Source organism: Giraffa tippelskirchi, chromosome 8 (assembly GCF_054371585.1).
Source record: "Giraffa tippelskirchi isolate mGirTip1 chromosome 8, T2T-mGirTip1v1.2.pri, whole genome shotgun sequence".
Classification (NCBI taxonomy): domain Eukaryota; kingdom Metazoa; phylum Chordata; class Mammalia; order Artiodactyla; family Giraffidae; genus Giraffa; species Giraffa tippelskirchi.
This window is the reverse complement of record NC_137282.1, coordinates 65008889-65023346: the sequence shown is the minus strand read 5'-3', so window position 1 is coordinate 65023346 and position 14458 is coordinate 65008889. Positions and strand designations below refer to the sequence as shown.

The 14458-nt window shown below is 55.1% G+C and overlaps 1 protein-coding gene and 1 long non-coding RNA gene across 2 annotated transcripts in view; one reads left to right on the top strand and one right to left on the bottom strand.

Moving 5' to 3' along the window:
• LOC145517947 (uncharacterized) overlaps positions 1-14458 on the top strand; it is a 144860-nt gene that overhangs the window by 108908 nt on the left and 21494 nt on the right. The window contains exons 30-33 of the long non-coding RNA XR_014062433.1: positions 2363-2588; positions 5702-5813; positions 10003-10228; positions 13343-13454. This is a non-coding gene — a long non-coding RNA (uncharacterized LOC145517947). The remainder of the gene's footprint in view (positions 1-2362; positions 2589-5701; positions 5814-10002; positions 10229-13342; positions 13455-14458) is intronic.
• Positions 7853-9821, bottom strand: LOC145517889 (uncharacterized). Its single transcript, XM_081521217.1, has 3 exons — positions 9468-9821; positions 8756-9068; positions 7853-8505 (listed from the first exon to the last, which is right to left on the bottom strand). The coding sequence occupies exons 1-3, from the start codon at positions 9702-9704 to the stop codon at positions 7877-7879; spliced, it is 1179 nt and encodes a 392-aa protein (XP_081377343.1). The 5' UTR covers positions 9705-9821; the 3' UTR covers positions 7853-7876.

Here is a 14458-nt window from a genome sequence, read left to right as displayed (position 1 = left end):
AGGCATTGATTGGGGACACCAAGAATATAGGAAGGAATGCAGAAAGAAAAGATGAAATTGTGTTCAGGATCGGGGGGGAGGGATGAACAGGGCGTGCTTGCCTTGAATCCAGGCTTTGTTGGCGGGTGGGGCATAAAGATGGAAGGGGTCTGCAACTACAAAGTGGTGATGGTAACACAGTATCACCAGAGTTACACAACAGTGTTCCCAAATTGCAACAATGATGAAAAAGTTTACTAATCCCAACTTAACCAACAGAAATACACGAAACCATACAAACAATAAAACATCACCAGAAAGGTGGAAACAAACCAAATGCAAAGCAGTTCAGGGGAAAGGAACTCCATGTCCCCTGGGGGCAGAACGAGTTGCCGGCGTCCACGGTGAGCAGACAGGGATGGAGGCTGCAGAGCCGACCGCTGCCCTGGACGTGGTGTTTCCGGCAAGGGCTCTGGGTCTCTGTCCAGAGCGGGGGCTCGTTCTTCCTGCAGGGGCGGGTGAGTCATCGTCGGCGTCTGGGTGTTGCGCGGGAGCCAGGGCAGGCTCTCCCTGCCGAGGCGGTGACTCCTCCTCTGCCTCGGGTTCTCCTGCCAAAGCCCGAGCAGGTACAGGTGCACGTGGAAGTGGAGGTTCTCGCTGAGGGGGTGGGACATCAGTGCCTGGAGCTGGGGGTCCTGCAGGCACGGAGATCCGATCTGCCCGGTGTGCTGGCCAGTACCCAGCTGGCCTGGTGTCTCTGCGAGGGCAAGTCTCGGTTCTCCATCTGCCCTCGGTGGATTCCTGGGTCCTGCACCTGGAGCCACCACCTCTGTAGGGACAGGTCTGGGAAGTGGAGCCTGGTTCCAGTTGGAGGCCAGTGCTAGAGCTGGGGGAGAAGCAAAGTTTACCCACAGGCCAGCCTTGGCATGTGCGTATCCCGGGACAGAAAGCTTCCAAGAGATTCCCAAAGAATACCCAGCGTCGGATGTCTTTTGGGACTGAAGTGTGCAAGATGGGGGTGGGGGTGTGAGGCCAGCGCTTGCTGCAGGCCCAGCAGCATCTTTCGGGGACTCGTCCCTGTGTAGCTCAGCACCCCCTCCCCACACACTCCCGTGCACCAGCCCCAGCGTCCTCACCTCTGTGCTCTGGCGTGCTGGGCTCCAGGTCCTCCTGCTGCCTCAGAGGCCGGGGTTCTCGGGACTCTGGGTCGGAGCCGGGTGTGCTGAGCTCCGTGGCAGCCTCAGACTGGGCCGCCGGGTGTATCCTGGGCGGTGTCTCGGCAGCAGGCCTTCCCCGCCTCCGCTTCGCCCCCGGTGGGGCTGATGCCTCCGTGGGCACGCTCACCTGGAGCCTGCACTGGGCCTCACGGGCGGGGGGGTGGTGCTCCGACCCCTCCCTCCAGGAGGTGGACGGGGTGTCCCCGTCCTCGGCCTCATCACGTGGGAAGCTCTGCAACGACAGTGACCGTCAGCCAGCCGTGCTGGGAGTTTTCCGAGCTGGGCCCGGCCAGTGGAGCCGCTGCTTCTGCCTGCTCGAACTTCTCTTCCCAGAAGGGTCAGAGACGTGTGTCTGCTCACATCCCCACCCGGGAGGAAAGAGACCCACCTGAGGGTGTGAGGTCAGCCTGGGCGGCCGGCGCTGCCCGCACTCTCCCCATCCCACCCAGCCTGCTCTCCCCTGGGGTGTGGACACAACTTGTCCGCAGGCTTCTGACCCCACATCCGCCTGGGCTTCCTTGAGGGAGACACACCCCGAGAAACCCGCATCCACACACACAGGCAAAGGACCCGGTGTTTCCGGGTGGCATGGGAGAGGTGGCCTGGCCCGGCCTGGGGCTCCCCGTGTTACCTTTCTGTTTCTCCGGGCAAAGGGCCAGAGGCCTCTCGGGGGTGCCCTGAGCCAACGTCGACAGGGTGCCCACGCACACTGCCTGTGAGCTCTCCTGCGGCCCCGGGCTCTGGGCAGGGGCAAACAGCAGAACATCCTGGCAGCAAGTGATCTGGCTGGGGGCTCCTCTCCGCTCTGGAGGCCTGGATACCCGGGTTGCGGGTTCTGTTGGGTTCTGTTGCCGGCAGGTGACATCATTTCCTGGGGTTCGTGCTGAGGTCCCTTCCCCAAAACTTCCCAAGGGAATCTCTGGGTTTCTGACTGCTCGACCACCCCCCTTAGGCCATGTGCAGGCACAGTGACAGCCACACAGCCCAGCCCACAGCCCTGGGGAGGCCTGGGTGCAGCCAGGGCCTGAGCTCCGAGGACCCCGCTGCTCTCAGACCAGGCTCCTTCTTCTCATAAGTGGTGTGGCCCTGGACAAGCATATGCCCCTCAGGGTTTCCCCAGTCTCTCCATCTGCAGAGAGGGGGTCATTCTCCCATCTGTTTCCTAGGTCTGGCGGCCTACGAGCAGCTCCACGCCTTTCCACCTGGGGCCGATATCACGTGGAGCTTGTGCGCTGAGACTTCAGAAAGAAAGACTCCATCCAGGGCTGACACAGCACAGAATGGGGCAGAACGAGGCCTGGATGCGCCGTGGAACCCAGGAAAAGGCACTCCCCCTCCTGACTGTTTTGAGACCCCGCATCCAAGTTGGAGCACCGAAAGGAAGACTCGAAGGTCTCCCTCTCTTATAGAAAAGAGTAGCCAACTTTCTGGTCCTCTGTTTCCATTGAGATTCTGTTCAAGTGTCCCAGCTCAGCTTCTGCGGGTGGCTGAGCTTCTAATGGATCCCTGGGTTCTTGTCTTTTCCTCTCCAAACCTTCCGTCCTTTTCCCCCTTCTGGGGTGGATGGGCGCAGTCATTGCTTCTACCTTCGAGACAGAGTGATGAAAAGTCTGGGCCATCGACTCCTTTCCTCTCTTTGGTTCCGTGTCTCTCTCTGGCTGTGTCCCTCTCTTTTCCTTTCTCGATTCAGTCTGTGTCTTCCTCTTTCTCTCTCGTGTGTGGATGGATGGATGCTAGGAATGCACATGTATATGATTAGATGAGGGTTATGTTTTAGGGATAGGTTAGAGGGAGAGAAAGGCTTTAGGTCGGAGTTGGTCATGGGGGAAGGGTCAAGGGTGGTGGTGGTGTTTCTTGGAATCTGAGTGCTGTGCATTCTTCGTCTCTTTCCATATGAACCCCTTCTCAGATACACCACTTGCAAGGAGTCTCTCATGTTCCGTTTCCTATCTTTTGCATTTGTGAATGCTTAGCTTCTCTGTTGTGAAGAGGTTCCATTGGATGGAAACCCATTGGTGTACTTCGTTTCCCTCTTTCCCTTACTTGAAGAGACCCATTTCTACCTCCGCCCAGCAAATGGCAAGGAGACTCTGATGTTAAGGAGCCTTTGACCTACGCTTCTTTCTAGCTATCTCATGACATCAGCCTTTAGGGTGAGGGTTTTCCCCGATATTGAGGTGGTGTGAGATCAAAACCAATAGCGTTCTTCAGATGTAGCTGTCTGGTTTTCCCATGGACATTGATTGAAGAGGCTTTCTTGTTCCCATTTGGATATTCTCCCCTTCTGTGTCAGAGACGAGTTGACCATGGATGCCGGGGTTTGTTTCTGGACCCTCAACTTGATTCCATCGATCTGGATCTGTGTGTGTTGTTGTATTCCCAATAGCATACTGTCCTGCTGCTGCCGCTGCGGCTAAGTCACTTCAGTCGTGTCTGACTCTGCGCGACCCCATGGCCTGCAGCCTACCAGGCTCCTCTGTCCAGGGCACTTTCCAGGCAAGAGTACTGGAGTGGGTCGCCATCGCCTTCTCCGATACTCTCCTGAGGATCCTAGTTTGCTCGTCTAATTTCCTTTCACACAACCTTGGATGTCCGTATCGGGGCTTTTTCGTCGGATTGTATTGACAATTTAGGCTCTTTTCTGTTTCCGAAACCCCTGTTGCAATTCTTTGTTCGGTGCCAAAATGCATTGGCATTTTGGGAGGAATAGCATCGAAGCTGTGGATTGCCTTGTGGGGCTGTGACATCATTTTCCCAATAGGAATTCTTTCAAGCCCTGAGCACAGCTTCTCTTTGCAGCGATTGGTGTGGGCTTGATCTTCCTTCTTCCATCTCTCGCCGTTTTGTGAGAACAGGTCCTTCCTTCCCTTCTGGGTTAGATGGACTCGTGGGTATCACTTCAGTGAATGGCATTGTCAGTGGGGGTGATAATTCCCTTCTCATTGGAAGACTTTGCTGTGAGTATTAGAAATGCAAGTGATTTCTCTTCCCCTTCCTCCCTGTCCATCTCTCAGAGCCACCGGGAAACAGAGGCCTCATCCAGGGTCACACAGGCCCGAGGGAGTGCAACTAGACTGTTGTTTCTTCAGGCCCTCTGTGCTGGACATCATCCGGGATACTCTGTGTGTGTCTTCCTCAGTCTGGTGTCCCTTCAGACCTTTCCCTAGTTTTCACAGGCTTGTTGTGTTGGTGTTCTTTGTCTGTTTGGAGACACATCCTTGAGAAGCTTTGTGTTTCCACTCATTCATCTCGCGATGTATGACCTGTCTTTTGCTTTTGTCATGAGGTCTTTCCCACAGTAGATATCTTTGATTTTGCAAAGTCCACTGTATTCTCTGGGTTGTTTTGTGGACTGCCTTTTAGTTTTGTGTGTGAAGACTCAAAGCACGTGTCCGGTTTCTGCTCATTGTTCTTCTAGATTTGTGACAAGTTTTCATGGAAACTTTGTCTAGGGATAACTGGAAGTGAACTCGATGTAAGGTGTCAAGTCTCCATCTGCATTCATGTCATGCCCTGCAGTTTCCAATTCCCTGTTCCTGAGTGGTTTTGGAGACCTTGTGGGAAGTTTGGTTGCATCGGAGTTTGCGTTTCCACCTTGAGTAGATTCACACTGTTCTGCCCTCAGGGACACTGTCAAGGGGGAGTGAGGAGCAGCCTGCACTTCCAGCAGTGACCACACGGTGGGGCGAGTGCTGCTCTCCCCTCTGGGAGCCCCAGGCCACAGGCATCCCAGTGAGGAGCCAGCTTTGTGCTCAGCTGAAAGGAGTTAGTCTCTCAGGATCCTCTGAGCCCTTGCCTTTGGATCACCCAGGGTGGGCATTTACTGTGACAGAAAAAAATTGCCCTGAATTCCATGGACGGAAGAGCCTGGCTGTGTAGAGTTCGTGAGTTGCCGTGAATCAGACACAACTGAGGACACAAAAATTCAATAGACTAAAACCCTTTTTGGGGGTGGGGGAAGTGAAAGGGGGTGATGTGGGCTTTTTTGTCTTATATAATAGCCAAGGGAAATCTAGTTTAAACCTAAATTCACATAGATGGGAAAGGTATAGCTCTCCGTCACCCTATTAAAAAAAAAAAAAAACTACTTAACTTTTCTGAAAGTTTATTTAGTAGCTTCCTTGAGCAGTTCATTGTGAAGCTTTTTTTTTTTTTTTCTGTCACTTTGGCCTCATTAAAAAGTTCGGTTTGCCTTTACTGGATAATTTCGTTCATTGGTTTGTTAGGGAATCTTGGTAATATTTGAGTTTCCTGGGGAGCATGGTCACATGACCTGGCCCTGGCCAATCGGTGCGTTCCACCTCCCTGGCCACTGTGATTGGCTCCGGACTGGGGCAGTGCCCAATCGGGGCCCAGGGTCGGGCCTCACGTTGGAAGCCAGGGGAAGACGAGCTCTCGTCCTGCTGGGGTAGGGGAAGGGGTGGGGCCGGGGGAGGTCAGGCTCCAGCAGTGGGAGGGGCTTGAGGTCCGCCTGCGGCAGTTGGTGACCTTCCTGCTCCCCTCAGGGCAGAGCCGCCGGCCTGAGAATGAGGGCACTGCTGAGCCCAGGGGCTGGGATGGCCCGTTGCTGCTGTGGTCCCAGAGCTCCACCCGAGACCTGAGGGAGGCCGTCTGCCCGTGAGTCCTCTCCCGCTTGTCTGTCAGCTTGTTTGAACCATGCTGGGTTTTCTGCCAAGCTGGCTAAGGGGAGTCCCTGGAAATGCAAGGGTGTGGGTTTTGGCAGACTTCAGGGAAGACATGCCAGATGAGCCTGGGAGACTCCCGCTTAATCTGGATTCAGGAGATATCTCTTCCGGCCAGCTAGTAATTGTAGGATAAGCCTAATGAGTCTTCACAGGATGAAGAGAGTAACGTGCCAAGGTAGCAATCGATGTCCTCATTCGAGAGGATGAAGCTGGTGCTCAGAGAAGGGGGGAACTTGGCCACAGCAAGGAGGTGTGCACCCAGACAGAACCCCCAGATCCGGCCATTTGAGCTCAGGGAGGCCACTGGTGTGGCTTGTCCCTGAGGCAGGGGCCGAGGCACGCAGCCCACCCTGATTCCTGCGGGGGCCTGACTTGGGAAGTGCCATCTGGTAGCTTTGAGACTCACCAAACCAAATTGAACTGGAGAGAGGAAGGACACCTTCCTTCATCCACCCCCCACCCCCGCCGGATTCCCACATACCCTGACCCCTTTCTCTGGATTTCGGAGCCATTTCCCGAGTCCCGCTCATATGACCTCATTCGAAGTGCACTGTGGACGAGCTGCCATCTGCAGCTGCTACCAAAGCAGCCAAGGGCTTTAGCTCCCGAGTACCTCCCTTCCTTTGGAACTTGGGGGCCCTCTACTCCCCACTTGCACGCCACAGACCTTTGCTGAGGATTGTGGGGACCCTCACTCAGTTTGCAGCACGTTGTAGCCATCCCTGTCCTCTCAATACCTCCCTTGCAACTCAGCTTGTGAGCTCCTTTGGAGCAGCGTGGCCCACCTGGCTGCAACGGAAGAGACACAGCTGACAGTGAAACAACAGCTTAGATCTGACAGCCGGAAAGCTCTGTCAGAAGGGACCTCCCTCTTCACACCGTAGAGGCTGTAGGAGCCGCCAGGGTTTGGGAACCAGTGCTGGGGCCAAAATGACTCCACAGCTGTTTTCCTTCCTGGGGAGGGTTCTGGCTCGAGTGGGAATGGCTCAAGTCTCCTAAGGTTCTGAAAGCCCACTGTGTGCAGATTCACGGTACACAGAGAGGAGAAGGTGGAGTCCTGCCCTGGAGGTGGGCACAGCTCACGGATGAGCCAGGCAGGCAGGCAGGCAGGCAGGGCATGAGAACACCTGAGCTGCCTTCATGAGTGAATGGTGTGGGGGCAGAGGAAGAGAAGCCGGTCTGCTCCCTCATGTGGTGCCCAGGGCAGGTTGTCCCCAGAGGAAACCCTTACGACGGTGAGGACTATCACTGCTGTTTCCCAAGGGGTTCCGTCGGTGCGTGTCTTCCCCGGAGCGGTCAGGCCGTCTCTAAAGTACACTGGCCATGGGCATTGCCTCTCCTTGGAACTTCCCATGTGTTTCTCTTTTTTATGGAACAGTGATTTTTCTAGAGGGGTTCTGGGCCACAAGGTTGTTGGGTCATTTTCTAGCCTTCTGTCGTGAAGAACGCTTTCCTGGGCGTTGGGGTGGTTTGTTGTTCCAGCTCCCTTTCTTGGCTTCTTTTGGGAGCTGGTGCCACAAGAGGAGCTCAGCCTCTGCCTTCTGGCTGAGATGTCACCCTTCAAACAGCAATGCCTGCCTGGAGATAATGATGGCATTTGCCAAAAGGGCTTCGTTTGGCACATGATATCTTGAAAGGACGTACACCGTCCTTTCAGCTATCAAAGGCTACTTCAAAGGACATAAAAATGAGAACTCTCCAATGGAGTCTTACAGTAGGTGGAGAGTCCGAAAAAAACTCCTTCAGTCATTTCACTGAGAGGCATTGATTGGGGACACCAAGAATATAGGAAGGAATGCAGAAAGAAAAGATGAAATTGTGTTCAGGATCGGGGGGGAGGGATGAACAGGGCGTGCTTGCCTTGAATCCAGGCTTTGTTGGCGGGTGGGGCATAAAGATGGAAGGGGTCTGCAACTACAAAGTGGTGATGGTAACACAGTATCACCAGAGTTACACAACAGTGTTCCCAAATTGCAACAATGATGAAAAAGTTTACTAATCCCAACTTAACCAACAGAAATACACGAAACCATACAAACAATAAAACATCACCAGAAAGGTGGAAACAAACCAAATGCAAAGCAGTTCAGGGGAAAGGAACTCCATGTCCCCTGGGGGCAGAACGAGCTGCCGGCGTCCACGGTGAGCAGACAGGGATGGAGGCTGCAGAGCCGACCGCTGCCCTGGACGTGGTGTTTCCGGCAAGGGCTCTGGGTCTCTGTCCAGAGCGGGGGCTCGTTCTTCCTGCAGGGGCGGGTGAGTCATCGTCGGCGTCTGGGTGTTGCGCGGGAGCCAGGGCAGGCTCTCCCTTCCGAGGCGGTGACTCCTCCTCTGCCTCGGGTTCTCCTGCCAAAGCCCGAGCAGGTACAGGTGCACGTGGAGGTGGAGGTTCTCGCTGAGGGGGTGGGACATCAGTGCCTGGAGCTGGGGGTCCTGCAGGCACGGAGATCCGATCTGCCCGGTGTGCTGGCCAGTACCCAGCTGGCCTGGTGTCTCTGCGAGGGCAAGTCTCGGTTCTCCATCTGCCCTCGGTGGATTCCTGGGTCCTGCACCTGGAGCCACCACCTCTGTAGGGACAGGTCTGGGAAGTGGAGCCTGGTTCCAGTTGGAGGCCAGTGCTAGAGCTGGGGGAGAAGCAAAGTTTACCCACAGGCCAGCCTTGGCATGTGCGTATCCCGGGACAGAAAGCTTCCAAGAGATTCCCAAAGAATACCCAGCGTCGGATGTCTTTTGGGACTGAAGTGTGCAAGATGGGGGTGGGGGTGTGAGGCCAGCGCTTGCTGCAGGCCCAGCAGCATCTTTCGGGGACTCGTCCCTGTGTAGCTCAGCACCCCCTCCCCACACACTCCCGTGCACCAGCCCCAGCGTCCTCACCTCTGTGCTCTGGCGTGCTGGGCTCCAGGTCCTCCTGCTGCCTCAGAGGCCGGGGTTCTCGGGACTCTGGGTCGGAGCCGGGTGTGCTGAGCTCCGTGGCAGCCTCAGACTGGGCCGCCGGGTGTATCCTGGGCGGTGTCTCGGCAGCAGGCCTTCCCCGCCTCCGCTTCGCCCCCGGTGGGGCTGATGCCTCCGTGGGCACGCTCACCTGGAGCCTGCACTGGGCCTCACGGGCGGGGGGGTGGTGCTCCGACCCCTCCCTCCAGGAGGTGGACGGGGTGTCCCCGTCCTCGGCCTCATCACGTGGGAAGCTCTGCAACGACAGTGACCGTCAGCCAGCCGTGCTGGGAGTTTTCCGAGCTGGGCCCGGCCAGTGGAGCCGCTGCTTCTGCCTGCTCGAACTTCTCTTCCCAGAAGGGTCAGAGACGTGTGTCTGCTCACATCCCCACCCGGGAGGAAAGAGACCCACCTGAGGGTGTGAGGTCAGCCTGGGCGGCCGGCGCTGCCCGCACTCTCCCCATCCCACCCAGCCTGCTCTCCCCTGGGGTGTGGACACAACTTGTCCGCAGGCTTCTGACCCCACATCCGCCTGGGCTTCCTTGAGGGAGACACACCCCGAGAAACCCGCATCCACACACACAGGCAAAGGACCCGGTGTTTCCGGGTGGCATGGGAGAGGTGGCCTGGCCCGGCCTGGGGCTCCCCGTGTTACCTTTCTGTTTCTCCGGGCAAAGGGCCAGAGGCCTCTCGGGGGTGCCCTGAGCCAACGTCGACAGGGTGCCCACGCACACTGCCTGTGAGCTCTCCTGCGGCCCCGGGCTCTGGGCAGGGGCAAACAGCAGAACATCCTGGCAGCAAGTGATCTGGCTGGGGGCTCCTCTCCGCTCTGGAGGCCTGGATACCCGGGTTGCGGGTTCTGTTGGGTTCTGTTGCCGGCAGGTGACATCATTTCCTGGGGTTCGTGCTGAGGTCCCTTCCCCAAAACTTCCCAAGGGAATCTCTGGGTTTCTGACTGCTCGACCACCCCCCTTAGGCCATGTGCAGGCACAGTGACAGCCACACAGCCCAGCCCACAGCCCTGGGGAGGCCTGGGTGCAGCCAGGGCCTGAGCTCCGAGGACCCCGCTGCTCTCAGACCAGGCTCCTTCTTCTCATAAGTGGTGTGGCCCTGGACAAGCATATGCCCCTCAGGGTTTCCCCAGTCTCTCCATCTGCAGAGAGGGGGTCATTCTCCCATCTGTTTCCTAGGTCTGGCGGCCTACGAGCAGCTCCATGCCTTTCCACCTGGGGCCGATATCACGTGGAGCTTGTGCGCTGAGACTTCAGAAAGAAAGACTCCATCCAGGGCTGACACAGCACAGAATGGGGCAGAACGAGGCCTGGATGCGCCGTGGAACCCAGGAAAAGGCACTCCCCCTCCTGACTGTTTTGAGACCCCGCATCCAAGTTGGAGCACCGAAAGGAAGACTCGAAGGTCTCCCTCTCTTATAGAAAAGAGTAGCCAAGTTTCTGGTCCTCTGTTTCCATTGAGATTCTGTTCAAGTGTCCCAGCTCGGCTTCTGCGGGTGGCTGAGCTTCTAATGGATCCCTGGGTTCTTGTCTTTTCCTCTCCAAACCTTCCGTCCTTTTCCCCCTTCTGGGGTGGATGGGCGCTGTCATTGCTTCTACCTTCGAGACAGAGTGATGAAAAGTCTGGGCCATCGACTCCTTTCCTCTCTTTGGTTCCGTGTCTCTCTCTGGCTGTGTCCCTCTCTTTTCCTTTCTCGATTCAGTCTGTGTCTTCCTCTTTCTCTCTCGTGTGTGGATGGATGGATGCTAGGAATGCACATGTATATGATTAGATGAGGGTTATGTTTTAGGGATAGGTTAGAGGGAGAGAAAGGCTTTAGGTCGGAGTTGGTCATGGGGGAAGGGTCAAGGGTGGTGGTGGTGTTTCTTGGAATCTGAGTGCTGTGCATTCTTCGTCTCTTTCCATATGAACCCCTTCTCAGATACACCACTTGCAAGGAGTCTCTCATGTTCCGTTTCCTATCTTTTGCATTTGTGAATGCTTAGCTTCTCTGTTGTGAAGAGGTTCCATTGGATGGAAACCCATTGGTGTACTTCGTTTCCCTCTTTCCCTTACTTGAAGAGACCCATTTCTACCTCCGCCCAGCAAATGGCAAGGAGACTCTGATGTTAAGGAGCCTTTGACCTACGCTTCTTTCTAGCTATCTCATGACATCAGCCTTTAGGGTGAGGGTTTTCCCCGATATTGAGGTGGTGTGAGATCAAAACCAATAGCGTTCTTCAGATGTAGCTGTCTGGTTTTCCCATGGACATTGATTGAAGAGGCTTTCTTGTTCCCATTTGGATATTCTCCCCTTCTGTGTCAGAGACGAGTTGACCATGGATGCCGGGGTTTGTTTCTGGACCCTCAACTTTATTCCATCGATCTGGATCTGTGTGTGTTGTTGTATTCCCAATAGCATACTGTCCTGCTGCTGCCGCTGCGGCTAAGTCACTTCAGTCGTGTCTGACTCTGCGCGACCCCATGGCCTGCAGCCTACCAGGCTCCTCTGTCCAGGGCACTTTCCAGGCAAGAGTACTGGAGTGGGTCGCCATCGCCTTCTCCGATACTCTCCTGAGGATCCTAGTTTGCTCGTCTAATTTCCTTTCACACAACCTTGGATGTCCGTATCGGGGCTTTTTCGTCGGATTGTATTGACAATTTAGGCTCTTTTCTGTTTCCGAAACCCCTGTTGCAATTCTTTGTTCGGTGCGAAAATGCATTGGCATTTTGGGAGGAATAGCATCGAAGCTGTGGATTGCCTTGTGGGGCTGTGACATCATTTTCCCAATAGGAATTCTTTCAAGCCCTGAGCACAGCTTCTCTTTGCAGCGATTGGTGTGGGCTTGATCTTCCTTCTTCCATCTCTCGCCGTTTTGTGAGAACAGGTCCTTCCTTCCCTTCTGGGTTAGATGGACTCGTGGGTATCACTTCAGTGAATGGCATTGTCAGTGGGGGTGATAATTCCCTTCTCATTGGAAGACTTTGCTGTGAGTATTAGAAATGCAAGTGATTTCTCTTCCCCTTCCTCCCTGTCCATCTCTCAGAGCCACCGGGAAACAGAGGCCTCATCCAGGGTCACACAGGCCCGAGGGAGTGCAACTAGACTGTTGTTTCTTCAGGCCCTCTGTGCTGGACATCATCCGGGATACTCTGTGTTTGTCTTCCTCAGTCTGGTGTCCCTTCAGACCTTTCCCTAGTTTTCACAGGCTTGTTGTGTTGGTGTTCTTTGTCTGTTTGGAGACACATCCTTGAGAAGCTTTGTGTTTCCACTCATTCATCTCGCGATGTATGACCTGTCTTTTGCTTTTGTCATGAGGTCTTTCCCACAGTAGATATCTTTGATTTTGCAAAGTCCACTGTATTCTCTGGGTTGTTTTGTGGACTGCCTTTTAGTTTTGTGTGTGAAGACTCAAAGCACGTGTCCGGTTTCTGCTCATTGTTCTTCTAGATTTGTGACAAGTTTTCATGGAAACTTTGTCTAGGGATAACTGGAAGTGAACTCGATGTAAGGTGTCAAGTCTCCATCTCCATTCATGTCATGCCCTGCAGTTTCCAATTCCCTCTTCCTGAGTGGTTTTGGAGACCTTGTGGGAAGTTTGGTTGCATCGGAGTTTGCGTTTCCACCTTGAGTAGATTCACACTGTTCTGCCCTCAGGGACACTGTCAAGGGGGAGTGAGGAGCAGCCTGCACTTCCAGCAGTGACCACACGGTGGGGCGAGTGCTGCTCTCCCCTCTGGGAGCCCCAGGCCACAGGCATCCCAGTGAGGAGCCAGCTTTGTGCTCAGCTGAAAGGAGTTAGTCTCTCAGGATCCTCTGAGCCCTTGCCTTTGGATCACCCAGGGTGGGCATTTACTGTGACAGAAAAAAATTGCCCTGAATTCCATGGACGGAAGAGCCTGGCTGTGTAGAGTTCGTGAGTTGCCGTGAATCAGACACAACTGAGGACACAAAAATTCAATAGACTAAAACCCTTTTTGGGGGTGGGGGAAGTGAAAGGGGGTGATGTGGGCTTTTTTGTCTTATATAATAGCCAAGGGAAATCTAGTTTAAACCTAAATTCACATAGATGGGAAAGGTATAGCTCTCCGTCACCCTATTAAAAAAAAAAAAAAAACTACTTAACTTTTCTGAAAGTTTATTTAGTAGCTTCCTTGAGCAGTTCATTGTGAAGCTTTTTTTTTTTTTTTCTGTCACTTTGGCCTCATTAAAAAGTTCGGTTTGCCTTTACTGGATAATTTCGTTCATTGGTTTGTTAGGGAATCTTGGTAATATTTGAGTTTCCTGGGGAGCATGGTCACATGACCTGGCCCTGGCCAATCGGTGCGTTCCACCTCCCTGGCCACTGTGATTGGCTCCGGACTGGGGCAGTGCCCAATCGGGGCCCAGGGTCGGGCCTCACGTTGGAAGCCAGGGGAAGACGAGCTCTCGTCCTGCTGGGGTAGGGGAAGGGGTGGGGCCGGGGGAGGTCAGGCTCCAGCAGTGGGAGGGGCTTGAGGTCCGCCTGCGGCAGTTGGTGACCTTCCTGCTCCCCTCAGGGCAGAGCCGCCGGCCTGAGAATGAGGGCACTGCTGAGCCCAGGGGCTGGGATGGCCCGTTGCTGCTGTGGTCCCAGAGCTCCACCCGAGACCTGAGGGAGGCCGTCTGCCCGTGAGTCCTCTCCCGCTTGTCTGTCAGCTTGTTTGAACCATGCTGGGTTTTCTGCCAAGCTGGCTAAGGGGAGTCCCTGGAAATGCAAGGGTGTGGGTTTTGGCAGACTTCAGGGAAGACATGCCAGATGAGCCTGGGAGACTCCCGCTTAATCTGGATTCAGGAGATATCTCTTCCGGCCAGCTAGTAATTGTAGGATAAGCCTAATGAGTCTTCACAGGATGAAGAGAGTAACGTGCCAAGGTAGCAATCGATGTCCTCATTCGAGAGGATGAAGCTGGTGCTCAGAGAAGGGGGGAACTTGGCCACAGCAAGGAGGTGTGCACCCAGACAGAACCCCCAGATCCGGCCATTTGAGCTCAGGGAGGCCACTGGTGTGGCTTGTCCCTGAGGCAGGGGCCGAGGCACGCAGCCCACCCTGATTCCTGCGGGGGCCTGACTTGGGAAGTGCCATCTGGTAGCTTTGAGACTCACCAAACCAAATTGAACTGGAGAGAGGAAGGACACCTTCCTTCATCCACCCCCCACCCCCGCCGGATTCCCACATACCCTGACCCCTTTCTCTGGATTTCGGAGCCATTTCCCGAGTCCCGCTCATATGACCTCATTCGAAGTGCACTGTGGACGAGCTGCCATCTGCAGCTGCTACCACAGCAGCCAAGGGCTTTAGCTCCCGAGTACCTCCCTTCCTTTGGAACTTGGGGGCCCTCTACTCCCCACTTGCACGCCACAGACCTTTGCTGAGGATTGTGGGGACCCTCACTCAGTTTGCAGCACGTTGTAGCCATCCCTGTCCTCTCAATACCTCCCTTGCAACTCAGCTTGTGAGCTCCTTTGGAGCAGCGTGGCCCACCTGGCTGCAACGGAAGAGACACAGCTGACAGTGAAACAACAGCTTAGATCTGACAGCCGGAAAGCTCTGTCAGAAGGGACCTCCCTCTTCACACCGTAGAGGCTGTAGGAGCCGCCAGGGTTTGGGAACCAGTGCTGGGGCCAAAATGACT

Bases quoted from the DNA above. Each gene is read 5' to 3' on its own strand.
- LOC145517889 (XM_081521217.1), bottom strand. From the start codon at position 9,704: ATGATGTCACCTGCCGGCAACAGAACCCAACAGAACCCGCAACCCGGG. The intron at 9,069-9,467 runs GTAACACGGGGA...CTGTCGTTGCAG, and splicing joins TTGCCCGGAGAAACAGAAAG to AGCTTCCCACGTGATGAGGC. The intron at 8,506-8,755 runs GTGAGGACGCTG...CTTCTCCCCCAG, and splicing joins CAGCACGCCAGAGCACAGAG to CTCTAGCACTGGCCTCCAAC.